The 12,059-nt window shown below is 47.3% G+C and overlaps 1 protein-coding gene across 6 annotated transcripts in view; it reads left to right on the top strand.

Moving 5' to 3' along the window:
• Positions 1-12,059, top strand: part of RASAL2 (RAS protein activator like 2) — a 291,616-nt gene that overhangs the window by 229,598 nt on the left and 49,959 nt on the right. For all 6 annotated transcript variants that reach the window (XM_019500281.2, XM_019500284.2, XM_059728343.1 and 3 more), the window contains one exon: positions 5,523-5,632. In XM_019500281.2, the coding sequence (XP_019355826.1) occupies positions 5,523-5,632 (110 nt within the window). The remainder of the gene's footprint in view (positions 1-5,522; positions 5,633-12,059) is intronic.

Below are 12,059 nucleotides of genomic sequence, written 5' to 3' on the forward strand. Positions count from 1 at the left end.
CAAGCCCCCCAGGCAGCCCGGTCATCCCGCCAGAGCCCAGCAACAGCAGCAGCTGGCAAGATGCGCTGGGCAGCCCCAGGGGCTTGTGCCAGGCAGCGGGGCCCGATCCTGCTTTCTATGGAGCCGGCCCAGCTGAGCAGGAAAAGCACCCTGGGGTCTGTTCCTCCTCTCTCCCCCCCCCCCCCCCAATCTGGGAAGACCCCAGCTTGGGGGGCCAAGACCAAGATGGGGGGCTTCGTTTCTCCCTTCCCTCTGCACATCAGGGACTTGTTCCAGCCCACCTTCGTGTAGGGGGATGAGGAGGAAATCATCCTTCACAGCTGGGCAGACCAGATGCTGGGCTCAGGGGCCACTCAGGACAGGGGGACTCCTTTCCCCTGCCCCTAGGGGGTCAGTGACTCACGCTGGCCTCTTCTAGGGGGCAAAGGCAACACTTACAGACTTACACATCAGGGCTGGGGGAACTGGGGCCGGGGGCTCTATCCCTCCACTGCTCCCTGCCTCCCCCCTCGAGACTGACAGGTACAGGGAGGACCAGGCTGGGGAGCAGAGGCATTGCTGCCTCAGCTCCATGACAGCTGTGGAGTGGAACTGGCCTCAGCTCAGCCAGAGCAGACAGCACAGGCAAGGCTAGCCTGCCTGCCCTGTGAGGGGAGTTAGTAGGGGAACCCCAATGCATTCTAGGATGCTGGGAGACTGGGACATAACTTGAGTCAGGAGGGGATCTGGGACAGAAGTTCCATAGACTGGTTTAACTTAAATCAGTTATGTCTGATAATACATCCAGCCAGGTTTATCTTAAACTGAGTTTGGCCATTTTGAAACCAAATTATGTGCGCTGAACTTATGCACTGTTACAGATTTAAAGTGGTTTCTGATCACTTATACTGTTTCTGTCCCTAGTGCTTATGTTCAGCTTTTGAATACTGTTAGAGACGGTTGATGTTTTGTACTGAAGGATACAATTTGCACAGTAAAAAGAAAAGTTCATTGTTCCTTAAAATGTAAAATGCAACAGGAAAAATTATTAGAATAAACATTAGGACAAGTGAACATTCAAGGTCCATCACTAGTAGGGATGCATGTTTGCCCACTTAAAAATAGTTTTGTGGGCCCCATCCTGATTCTTGCCTAATCTGTTGTTAAGAGAGCCGACCTTTTCAGTTTCACTGCATCTGCACTTCACTGAGAAGTGTCAGCATAAAGCCAAGGTCCACCAAAGCTAAATCCCAGTAGCTGGTCTTATCTTTCATGTGGGGAGGTCAAACTAAATGGAAGTGCCTTTGAAAATGCCTTAAATTTTCAAGTTGAATTCTAACACTGGCCCCAAGAGAAGCCCAAGAGCATCTATTGATTCTACATTTTTCAAAGGTACTTTGTCAAAACCTGAATCAAAAGTCCAGGGACCTGAATAAAGTTTAAGTGACTTGCACAGTTACAAATACCACTTCCCTTTTGACAGCTGCCACCGTCTCCTATTTTACTATATGTGCACACATGTTTATAGTGTGGGTTCACAGCCTTTTTTTATGGTTTTGGGGATAGGGCAGCTTTTGTGTGTTAGTTCAGCATGGAGCACCCAGGTGGCTGTTTTCCCCTCATTTACCAACTTGATAGGGTGCTGTCTTTGAAAGGTCATTGTCATCACCCTCCTGTCCTGGAGGGAAGGCAGCCAGCTTCAAGCAGACCTTAAGCAGTTAAAGGGAACAGACTTATACCAATGCAGTTACCATCCTATTGTTAATAAAAATTCCCCAAGATTGTCTCAAGAGTCGTGCAAGGACCTCTGCAGGGACTTCTCAAGCAGAAGCATTAGAAACAAGTTGTTATAGCTACTAATAATTGGGGAAAGGAGTCAATGTGTCCTTACAGTAGGAAGATTCTGTAGTCAGTTTTGGAACAGATGAGAGGCTTTTAATATGTGCAGCCCACTTACACAGTCATCAGAGTTTGAATACGGCTGAGGGGGTTGACTGTCTTCCTGTCCTCACTGAAGAGTTAGTGAGTAGGTGGTTGGTGAAACGTAGGAGCTTTCTTTAGGTTTTAGCAGTGTGTGAACCACTCAGCCTCAGAAACACTTATACACATCTGAAAATTCATCATGGTCCTTGTTGTCTTCCATGTCAAGAAGAGTTAAGAAAAGGAGGGAAAAGAATAACCAGGTTGAGTTAGAAACTGGAGTGAGAGGAGGAGGAGGTAAGAGTGTGCTGTAAGAGAAATTAGGTGGGGAAAAAAGAGATTTCTAAATATATAAGGGATGAGAAGGGTAAAAATAGAGAGAGGCAGACTTATTTGTTTTCTAGCAAAACAAACTCCCTCCCTCACTCACCCTCTCAGAGTAAGGTAATAGTCCTTCCTTTGGATATTATACATTAGGCGCACTTTCTTGTTGAAAATTCAAAAGTTATGTTAGATGGCTCAGACTGGAGGTCTGAAAATAAGCTGTTCTTCTGATGCAGTGATCTAATGCTTATGGCTTCATAAACTGAGCAAACCAGGTGTGTTACTCCAGCTGAGTCAGCCAAAGACCGTAAAACATTTGCTTTGGCAGTGTTCTGTTGAGAGCAGATAGAAGACCCTGTTCCTTTCAGATTTGCTGACTCTGGAAGGGTTATCTCTGCACTAGAAAAATCAGCTCTGGCAATGTCTGTGAAGGGTGGCTTCACTTCTTCCCTCATTCAGCTCAAGAACGGTGCCTTGCCAGTGTGGGCTGCAGAGTAAAGCATGGTTGATATCTGATAGAATAAGGGATTGGGCACAGTTGGGTATTAACTGTGCTTTACTAGAACTAATGTAGAAATATGTTCATCCAGACCACAATAAAAAAAAAAGGAAACCATATTCATTATAAGTGAGGGTGGGGCTGCATTTGACAGTTTTGTAAATTAAGTTTCATTGACTTTGTGTTGAAATAGTCTATTAAGTCTGGCAAACTCCTTTTACCACACTATGTTTTTCTGCCAACAAAAATAGTTTCACTTAAGTGTGTTTGATACACTTCATAACTGCTGTAGAAGAATGGGATGACATGTCTCTGTATGACTTCCATCAAGGAGAAGAGATTGTTCAGGCAATAAAATGTTGCTTAATCCAGTTGGATTAGGGACCTCTACATTTGCTTTGATTGTGCCCAGAGAGAGAAAGAGAGGTGTTTTTAAGCCTTCCCCCCCCCCCCCCCCAATTACATTTAAAGCATGATTAGCCAGGTAGTCAGGTCTTAAATTGTGACCCAGCCACACACTCAACAAATGAATGGCATGATAAAATAAGCAATATGTTACAAAGTTATTCCCCAGAAAATCTGTAATAATTTTGTAGCTTGTTCTAATCATGCCATTTAATTGAATATGTGGCCAAGTGCTCCCTTGCGGTTGAGAGCCCCATCAACTGAAGGGCTCCCAGCCACAGGGGTGCACCACCTGCTGCCAGCCCCACAGCTGACGAGGCTTGCAATGGTGGCAGTGTTGTCAGCTGTGGGACCTGCCAGGGGGAACGCTGCCTCCCCTGCAAGCCGCCTCAGCTGCAGGCTTAACAGTGGGGGCAAGTGTCTACAGCTGCAGGGCTGGCAGCAGAGGCTGTGGGAAGAACACCGGCGCCACTGCGAGACTCACAGCCATGGCAGCATTCCCCTCAGGCCACTCACAAAAACTTTTCTTCTCAGAGCCTTATCCTTAGAATATATATACATGCATTGCAGGAGGCGTGATTGTGGGATTGCGCATTATCACTAGTGCAGGGGGAGCCTGGGATCACAATCCTGATGGCTTGGCTCCCATGGTGAGAATACTGCCACACTGTGAGTGTCATGAGGTGCAGGGCTCACAGCAAGAGCAGGGTGAGGGAATGCTGCTGCTACTAGTGCAAGACCCACACCTCCGGAGGCTCTCAGTGGGGGCAAAGTTCTCCCCACTGTGAGTCCAGCAGCCCCCAGTGAAAGTCCTGCAGCTGACAATGCTCGCTGCAGGGGCAGCAATCCTGGTGCTACCCCTGCTGCGAGCACCACAGCACATGTGGGCTGCGAGACTCACAGTGGGGCAGTGAGGAAAACCCTGCCAAGCTTGCCCCATCAGCTGCAGGGCTTGTTGGCACAGGGGCCAGTGCAGGGGGAGCCTGAGATAGTGATCCCAGGCTCCCCCTGCACCAGTGATAAGGCATGATGGAATCTAAGGCATGATCCCACAATTGCACCTCCTGCCATACATGTGGAAGGGGGCCCTAAATGGACCAGTTTGACATTGTGGGGCTTAAAGAACTAAGGAGATGTAAGATTAGATAAGCAAGCATTTAACACAGTGGTCTCCAACCTTTTAAGTAGGAGATCACCTTTGGCATTTAAAAGCAATGCAAGATCTACCGTGCTGTGCCGCCACCCTCCCCACCCCCCACCCAGTAGGTAAGTCTGTGGGGAGGGAAGGGGGGGGGCAGATTGAGGCAAAGGGAGAAAAAATTATATGGGGGCATGCCTCCCCAGCAGGTAAGTCCCACCCGGCCAAGGCCCCACTCAACATACCCCTGCTCCTATCTCTGCAGCACTGTCCTTCACTGCGGAGGCCTTGATCTAGCCCCTGCCCCTTCTCTCCCCCATGTACTGACCTGCTGGGCTAGGGCACATGCATGCATGCAGGCACTTAGCCCCCCACCCCAGCCTTGGATCTACTCCAAGAGGCTCTGAGATCTACCACAAGAGGCTCCAAGATGTACTGGTGGATCGAGCTCCATTGGTTGGTGACCACTGATTTAGCAGTTTGTAGAAAACAGTGGGTAGGTGCAGCTCTCCCCATGCTCTCAATAAAGTAGTGATTATCTTGTAATGACTTGTGTTATGCAGTAGAAACTTTGAAATGTCAGGTTACTTGTCTTGGTACTAGAACTCCTCCTATTGCCATATAACTTTTGTTTTACCATAATTGATTTCTGATAGGTTTTTCATTACTAAAGAGACATTTTTGATTTAGAGAGAGATTGACGATGCTGTGAGATTCAGCTGGATCCCAACCCCAACCCTTAATCAAGAGTAATGTTTGGACTCGGTAGTCTTTAGATTTTGGTCCCAAATGATGTGAATTTTATGACACTGTTTGTTCTTGTAAAATTTTAGCTGTATATAACCTGACAAGTGCTATCTGAATGTAAGTGCAGTAGAAATTCATAAGTTGGTAAATTCTCCCCTTCTGGTTTTGAAGGTGGCCAAAAAATATTAAAAGTCTTGGGGCAGCTCTGTGAAGAGGAGTTGAGACTAATTCAAGAATAATCCTTAGTGATAGTCTTATGCAGTAATGAGACTTTAGTGAAGTTCGCCCGTAACATGGATGACATTAAATTACCGTTTGAATCTGTTACATAGCAAAGATGTTGTTAAATATATTCTGTATTTTATGTATAAAAAGAGTCCTCCTATAGAAAATTCCATGCTCACTGACTATGATAGTCACCGCTTTGTTTAGGTTCAGCGACGGCCTTAAAAATTTAGTCATTGCTTGCATAAGAATGGCAGTTTCACTTCCTATGACTTGTCATTTTAGGGCTTCTTCAGTAAACGTCTGAAAGGCTCCATCAAGAGGACAAAGAGCCAGTCAAAGCTGGACAGGAATACAAGCTTCCGTCTACCATCTCTCCGTAATGCTGATGACAGGTACAATTCTATATACCTTCCTAAAAACAGACCTTGATTGCAACTCTATGCTTGCAATAGAGCTTGAAAAAGTGTGCTAGTCATTTATAAGCACATGCGCAAACTGAGTGGAATGAGGGGCTCTGAGATTCTCTCTTTGTTTTTAAGGTACATGTTTCTGTCCTTTTAATTCTTAAATTGTTACATAGTGTTTGTCATTCATAAGTGTATTGATCTTGTAGGACATTGTTTCACTACCAACCTTAGAGGAGTTGACAAAAGAGTTGACATAAGCATCTTAAGTAAAATATCTTCTTGTTCTTTAGCACCTACCTCTCTTTCTGGATCACCAAACAAGTTCAAAGCATTAAGTTCCATAAACCCTTAGAGAAAATTGTTCTGATGTATGCAAACCCTAGCCTCCATGCACTGGTGCAGTGTAGCTACATAAGTGGTTGCACCCCTTTATTGATATTTTCATACCACTGCAACTCCTTGATACTTCTACGTGCACAGTGTATGAAGGAAAAGTTGTACCGATGTGCTCAAATCAGCGTAATTACTGGTGTAAAACCTCAACACACACAACAGTGCAGCTCATTTATAGTAGGTGTTCGTGCTAGTGTCACTGAGTGATGTAGTGGTGTGAAGTTCTCTAATGGAGATACAGGGTCTGTTTTTCAGAAAACTGGAGGACATAGGGTCACCACTCCCCAAATTAGGTAGTTAGTGTGGTTATATGTATATCATAACTTCCTTCAGGAATATGTTTGATTTTTGCTGGTAGCTTGTTTACCAGCTTCAGATCTGTTTTTTCTAACACTTTGATCAAGTGTCTCTATCATCTTAATTAGAACCCAAGAGCATGTTATTCCATAAGGGTGCGTCCACACGAGCGCGCACGTGCCTCTTGCCCTGCCTCAAACCCCTTTGAAGTGGGCAACAGGCATGTGCGGGAACAAAAAAATGTTCCCTGCGCTGCAAACTTGCAGCACACGGAGAAAATTAGACCCCTGGATATCCAGGGGTCTAAAAAAAGCGAAGTATAAAAAAGCGGGACAGGGCACAGTCCCTGACCATGCCCTGAGGCAACCGGTTGCTGGGTCCTCCTAAGAGACACTTTGGCTGCCACAGTGTCTCTGTGGTTGCCCCTTGCCCTAGTGCTGAAACACGCGGCTGGTGAGGCCGTGTGTTTCAGCACCAGGGCCCTGGTGCCAGTAAGTAAGGGGTCGGGGGGCTGGAGGAGGGGTGAAGGGACTGTGGGGGGGACCCCCGCTGGCCCCGCCCACTCCCCCAGCCCCCCAAACCCCACTGGGGCCGGCCCCTCCCCTGCCAGCCCCCCCCCTCCCCCCCAGAGGCCCCTGACTCTTGCCGGGGCTGGCCCCACCAGCCCCTCCCCCTGCGAACCCCCCCCCGACCCCTGTCCTGTCCAGCCCCATCCCCCCAACCCCCCTATTCCTGCCCCCCCCCATACTTTAAAAACAAAAACAAAAACACCTAGCACTTACCGGCAGTTGAAGCTGCCGTCTGCTGACTGGGGCCCCACCCGCGCAGTGCGGGGCAGGCTGACAGCCCCAGCAGCCCTAGCCCAGGCCCTCCTGCCCCTGCACTGTCCTGTGCTGCCCGGGGGGCTCTGCCAGGAGGCCCTGGAGCCCCCCACCCCTGCTTCTCAGGTAAGCAGAGGCTTTTTTCCCCATTCCTTTTTTTTGTTCTTTTTCTGGGTTTTCTTTTAAGCGATGGTGCCTGGGGTTGTGGTGGTAGCCTTGGGGGCCTGGGGGTGCAAGTTGAGGGGTGGGGCTGGGTGGGGAAGCCATTGTGGGGATCTGGGGGTGTGGGGCTGGGTGGGACAGCCATTGAGGGGGCTGCAGCAGCTGGTGGGGGATGGGGCCAGGTGGGGCAGCAGTCAGGGGGCTGGGGTGGGGCTTGTGGGCCTTGCAGGGGGGTGGCCCCTATTAGGGGGCTGTACCCCTTGTGTGGGGGATGAACCCCCTGTTGGGGGGCCGTACCCCTTGTGAGAGTGCTGAACCCCTTGTGTGGGGGCTGAATCCCCTGTTGAGGGGCCGAAGCCCTTGTGTGGGGGGCCATCGTCCTGTGGGAGGGCAGCAAAATATGTATTCATTAATTCATGAAACCTGTATTTAGAGTTCACTTTATTATGATAAGAGACTTGCTTTAACACTGTAGATATATCAATAAAACATTGTCCAACTGATCACTGCCTCTGTCTCACTCTCCCTCTCTTTATAGTGGTTTTTTGTTTTACTTGTGGAGGAACGTGGATTTGGGAGTATTTTAGAGAGTCATTTTGGGATTTTTATTATCAGGGATTTTTCAGTTTTCCTATAGGGAACACCAGAATTCCTGCTAGGAAGGCCAGTGGCAGGACCCTGCCTGCTCAGAGCTGGCACCTTGGACCCATCTGGCTGTGGCTGACCTCCTGGCCAAATGGGGACAGGAGGACATGCTTTGACAGTTCAAAGCAGGCCACCACACCTGGAACATCTTCCGGGTGATAGCTGCCCAGATGGCCGGGCAGGGTGCACAGATGGCAGTAGTGCCACACAAAGGCCAACCCTGCAACTGCAGTCCACTGGCAGCTGGCCCAGAGGGGCAGATGCCTCGACTGGCTCTGCAGTCCCCATCAAAGTCTGGCAGGTCCGTGGCAGGTCACAGCCAGGCAGCAGCCCCCACTGCCAGACTGCTGCAGTGGGTAAAGGTGCAGGGAACTCTCAGGGCTGCTTCAGCAGTCCAGCTGGCACAAGGGGTAGTGTACCCAGCCACCAATTGCCTGGGCCCCAGAAGCTCCTGAGAGCTAGTAGCCCTGAGCTATTTGCCAGGGTGATTTTTTATACTGCTGGGGCCAGGACAGGGCAGCTTTTTATACTGCTGGGGACAGTGCAGGTGCTGGCCCCGAGCTCTAGCTCCCCCTGGCTGAAGATCCGGGAGGAGCCAGGCAGGGTTATTTTGCCCCAAGTGGCACAATTTGCTCCACAACAAAGTGCATGTCTGAGCACGTGCGCTGAGACAAAAAGCCCCGACTCAAATTTGCACTACTTCTATTTGAGCTGCTGCAAGCACACGTGCTTGCATGTGTGGACGTGCCCTAAGGGTCCAGTGGAAGCTGGCTTGAGTGGAGTGGGAAATAGGCTGGCCTATGGTTAGAGTTAACAGGCTCCTTTAACTTTACAACATTGTACATTTAGTGCATTTTCTCCCTCTCTGCTGAGCTGAATTCATTATTTGTGTCTGTCATGCTGTGCTGCTTCAATCAATAGCACTAGTTTCTGTGTCTAAAAAAGCAGCACCATAAAATCATGGAGATAGCAAGGCTTCAAGTGTTAGAAGCCTTGTTAACTTTTTGAGTTATGGAGAGACTGCTCACAGGATGCGACTAACAAAGTGGATGATATTCCACCTTTAATCATGGCAGTGTCACCCATGCTGTTGTGACTAAAGGTCTGTCATAAACCTGCCTTGTAACTTGGCTATAAAAATTGACTCCATAGGTTTAATGCATGTTAAAGAAGTTCACCACTTGGCAACATCTGTGGTGTGTGATGGTTTTTCACAGACTATAAACAAAAGTTATACAGTGTAAAATCTCTTTCCCAGGAGCTGCATAAAGCACTTTAGTCTTCCTTGGACTTCACCTAGTTTCAGGATAGAAAGCTATCCAGATACATGCAGACTGATAACATCTTCTCTTTCAAAATAAGAGAAACATTATCTTTTGGGGGATAGAATGAGCTATGCAGTTCACTCCATACCAATGACTTCACTTTAAAGCCCAATGTTCTCCTTTGATAAAATGGCACAGAGATTTTTAGCATGCAGATGTGAGTAATCTGACCTAAATGACACCTGAGCCATGATTTGCAAATTGTGCTTCAGACCCTGATGGGATTTGACACACCAGTAGTCTATTTTGTCAATGTGCCATCAGTCCTCAGACTCCATGGGATGGATTTAAAAATCAGGTCCCAGTGGGCAAATGGACTGGGGAGCTCCAATGGTAGGGCCTGATATAGGGGCTTGGAAGAGTGTCATTGGAGAGGCAGGTATATAACATAGGGTGCATACAGATGTTACACTTAGAAGTTTGGGAGGTTAGATCTGGCAGTAAATGGCTGGGCCAATCTAATTTAGTTCAGTTGAGAAGAGCACTAAGCTAGACTGGGCATGGATTAGACCAATTTAACTGAACATCTGTACACAATGGGAGTGCAGCCCCAGGGCTGGGAAGCTGAGCCTCTTGCCTCAACCCTAGGACTGTGTTTTCCCTATCCCTCCCCCCCCCCGGGCTGTTTTTAGCCCCCACTCCAACCCCCAGACTGACTACCTCTCCCCCTTGTGGTCCTGCTAGCCCCCCCTGATCCCACCAACCTGTCTGCAAGCCCCAAAGCCCCCCCCCCCCCCACCAACCCCAATAACCCACCTGCAGACCTGCTAGCTCCCTGATCCCACCCACCCCTCACCTTCTCCATGGTCCTGGTAGCTGCCCCCATCCACCTATTTTAATCACCGAGTTAGATTGGTCGGGCATTTTTACTTGTTTTAACCTCACAGACTTTCAAGCATATTATCTGTACGAACCTACACTTGCTGGAAAGGGAAGCTGGCTACTGCTTTCTCTGTTACTCTCAGACCTCTTACAAAAACCTTTCCTCTCAGAGCTTTGTCCTTGAAAACATATACATATATCCCTATACTGCCCTACAGTCTGTGCCTCCCATCCACATCTTTACTTTCTTCCCCAGTGCCTTGCCCAATCCATCTCCAAAACATTACCACCTTGTGCTAGTTAGAAGGGGCTTCTGATTAAGCTTCTGCCATTTGAAAACTAAGCTCCTCCCTAGCTGCCATTGGCTTGATCTGCAAAGTTTTTTGTATGCTAAGATAGTAGCCTTTTTTCTCAATAGTGGTTAACATTTGATATTTCACCTGCCCTTGGTCTGGCTCCAGAGCCTGATACGGACATTGGATTTTTAATGTATTTTGCCCAGAAATTCATGCTGCCCCAAAGGAAGCCATCACGTGCTAGTGTAATCTAAATGATGAGAACTAAATTAGATATAAAGGCTGATGTTGAAGTGGAGGGTCCCAAGAGAACAGCCAAGATTCATTTGAAGACCATAAAATTCACCCTGGTCCCTTTTATTGCTATCAAGATAATTCTTCGTGCAGGAAAGTGATGCTCTTCTGTTCAAGAAGTGTAGCCAGCTTCTTTTGATATCCCAGATTGTCTGCTAGCGTGTTTATAAATTGCCATACTACAGAATTATGAGGGTGAAAAGCATGGCTCAATTCTCTTTGGAAAGAAATTGATGGGAGTTTCCAGCAACAGTACTCAACCTTCCAGGCACCTTTTGTTGAAGAGACAGTGTTTAATGGAGTTTTGTTTGCATTAGCGGTCTCATCAGGTAATGCACCAATCGAATACAGCAGCTTTGAAAGTCTCTGATTTTATGTATTACTTTTCTAATGGTAGTTTATAAATAAAACCACAAAGGAAACTAAAACCCACTGTAAAATGAAACTTACCAATGATATGTTCCTACATTTTGCTCTTCTTGAAGCAGGATTCACTGCATGCAATTGGCCTGGGTGGCAGGAAAAGACACTGAGAATTCATATGGGAGTACGGTAGTGAAGATAGGGAGAAGTTAACATAGGGGAGAGATATGGGGAAGGCTTAAAAACATTCATTGTGATTTAAAACTAACATGGTTTGTTTTGTTCAAGAGGACAAATGAGATGCAACCATTAAAACTGGCTTGTGAACAAACGAAGGTGAAACATAACATTTTGCTTTTGTGTGAATGCCTTGAATTCAGATGAGTAAATTAGCATGCTCCCCATCCTCCTCCTGCCCTCCCTGCCCTGGTATTACTGTTGTTTTATTGCTAGCAACAAGTTTCCAAGCTTATTCCCCAGTGAGCCATACCTGCCCAAGTCTGAGCAGACACTGCCAAATGACGTCATGCTGCTATGCAAGTTTCCAGAGCTAGCTTGGCAGGTGACGATTAACTTTACCTGCTTCATAAAACTGCAACATTTTTTTTACAATAGTAATGTAAAGTGCTTTTATATGAATGAAAAATGGTCACATCAAGGATGGGAGGGGGGTTGAGATGGTTTCATTTTTCTATTGCTTTCAAGTTTTTCAGTAATTCAGGAATAGGAGTGTGGTTTACTGAGAAATATCTAGGAAGCTCTGGTGGGGTTGGATATCCTGATGTGCTTCAGGGTTTGGAATGCTGGCAACTTGCACCTCATTCAGGATGTAGACAGGTAGTAACCTTGTACCACACATCATTTTAGGGTAGAGAGTAGATCCAGGAACATTATAGAGAGAAGAGTTTGAAAGTAGGATGTACCATGTAGATGCAGTCAGAACTGTTGCTGCAGAAGAGGGAAAATGTCCCTTCAAATTGAAATTGGATTCAAA

Source organism: Alligator mississippiensis, chromosome 5 (assembly GCF_030867095.1).
Source record: "Alligator mississippiensis isolate rAllMis1 chromosome 5, rAllMis1, whole genome shotgun sequence".
In the NCBI taxonomy this organism is placed as follows: domain Eukaryota; kingdom Metazoa; phylum Chordata; order Crocodylia; family Alligatoridae; genus Alligator; species Alligator mississippiensis.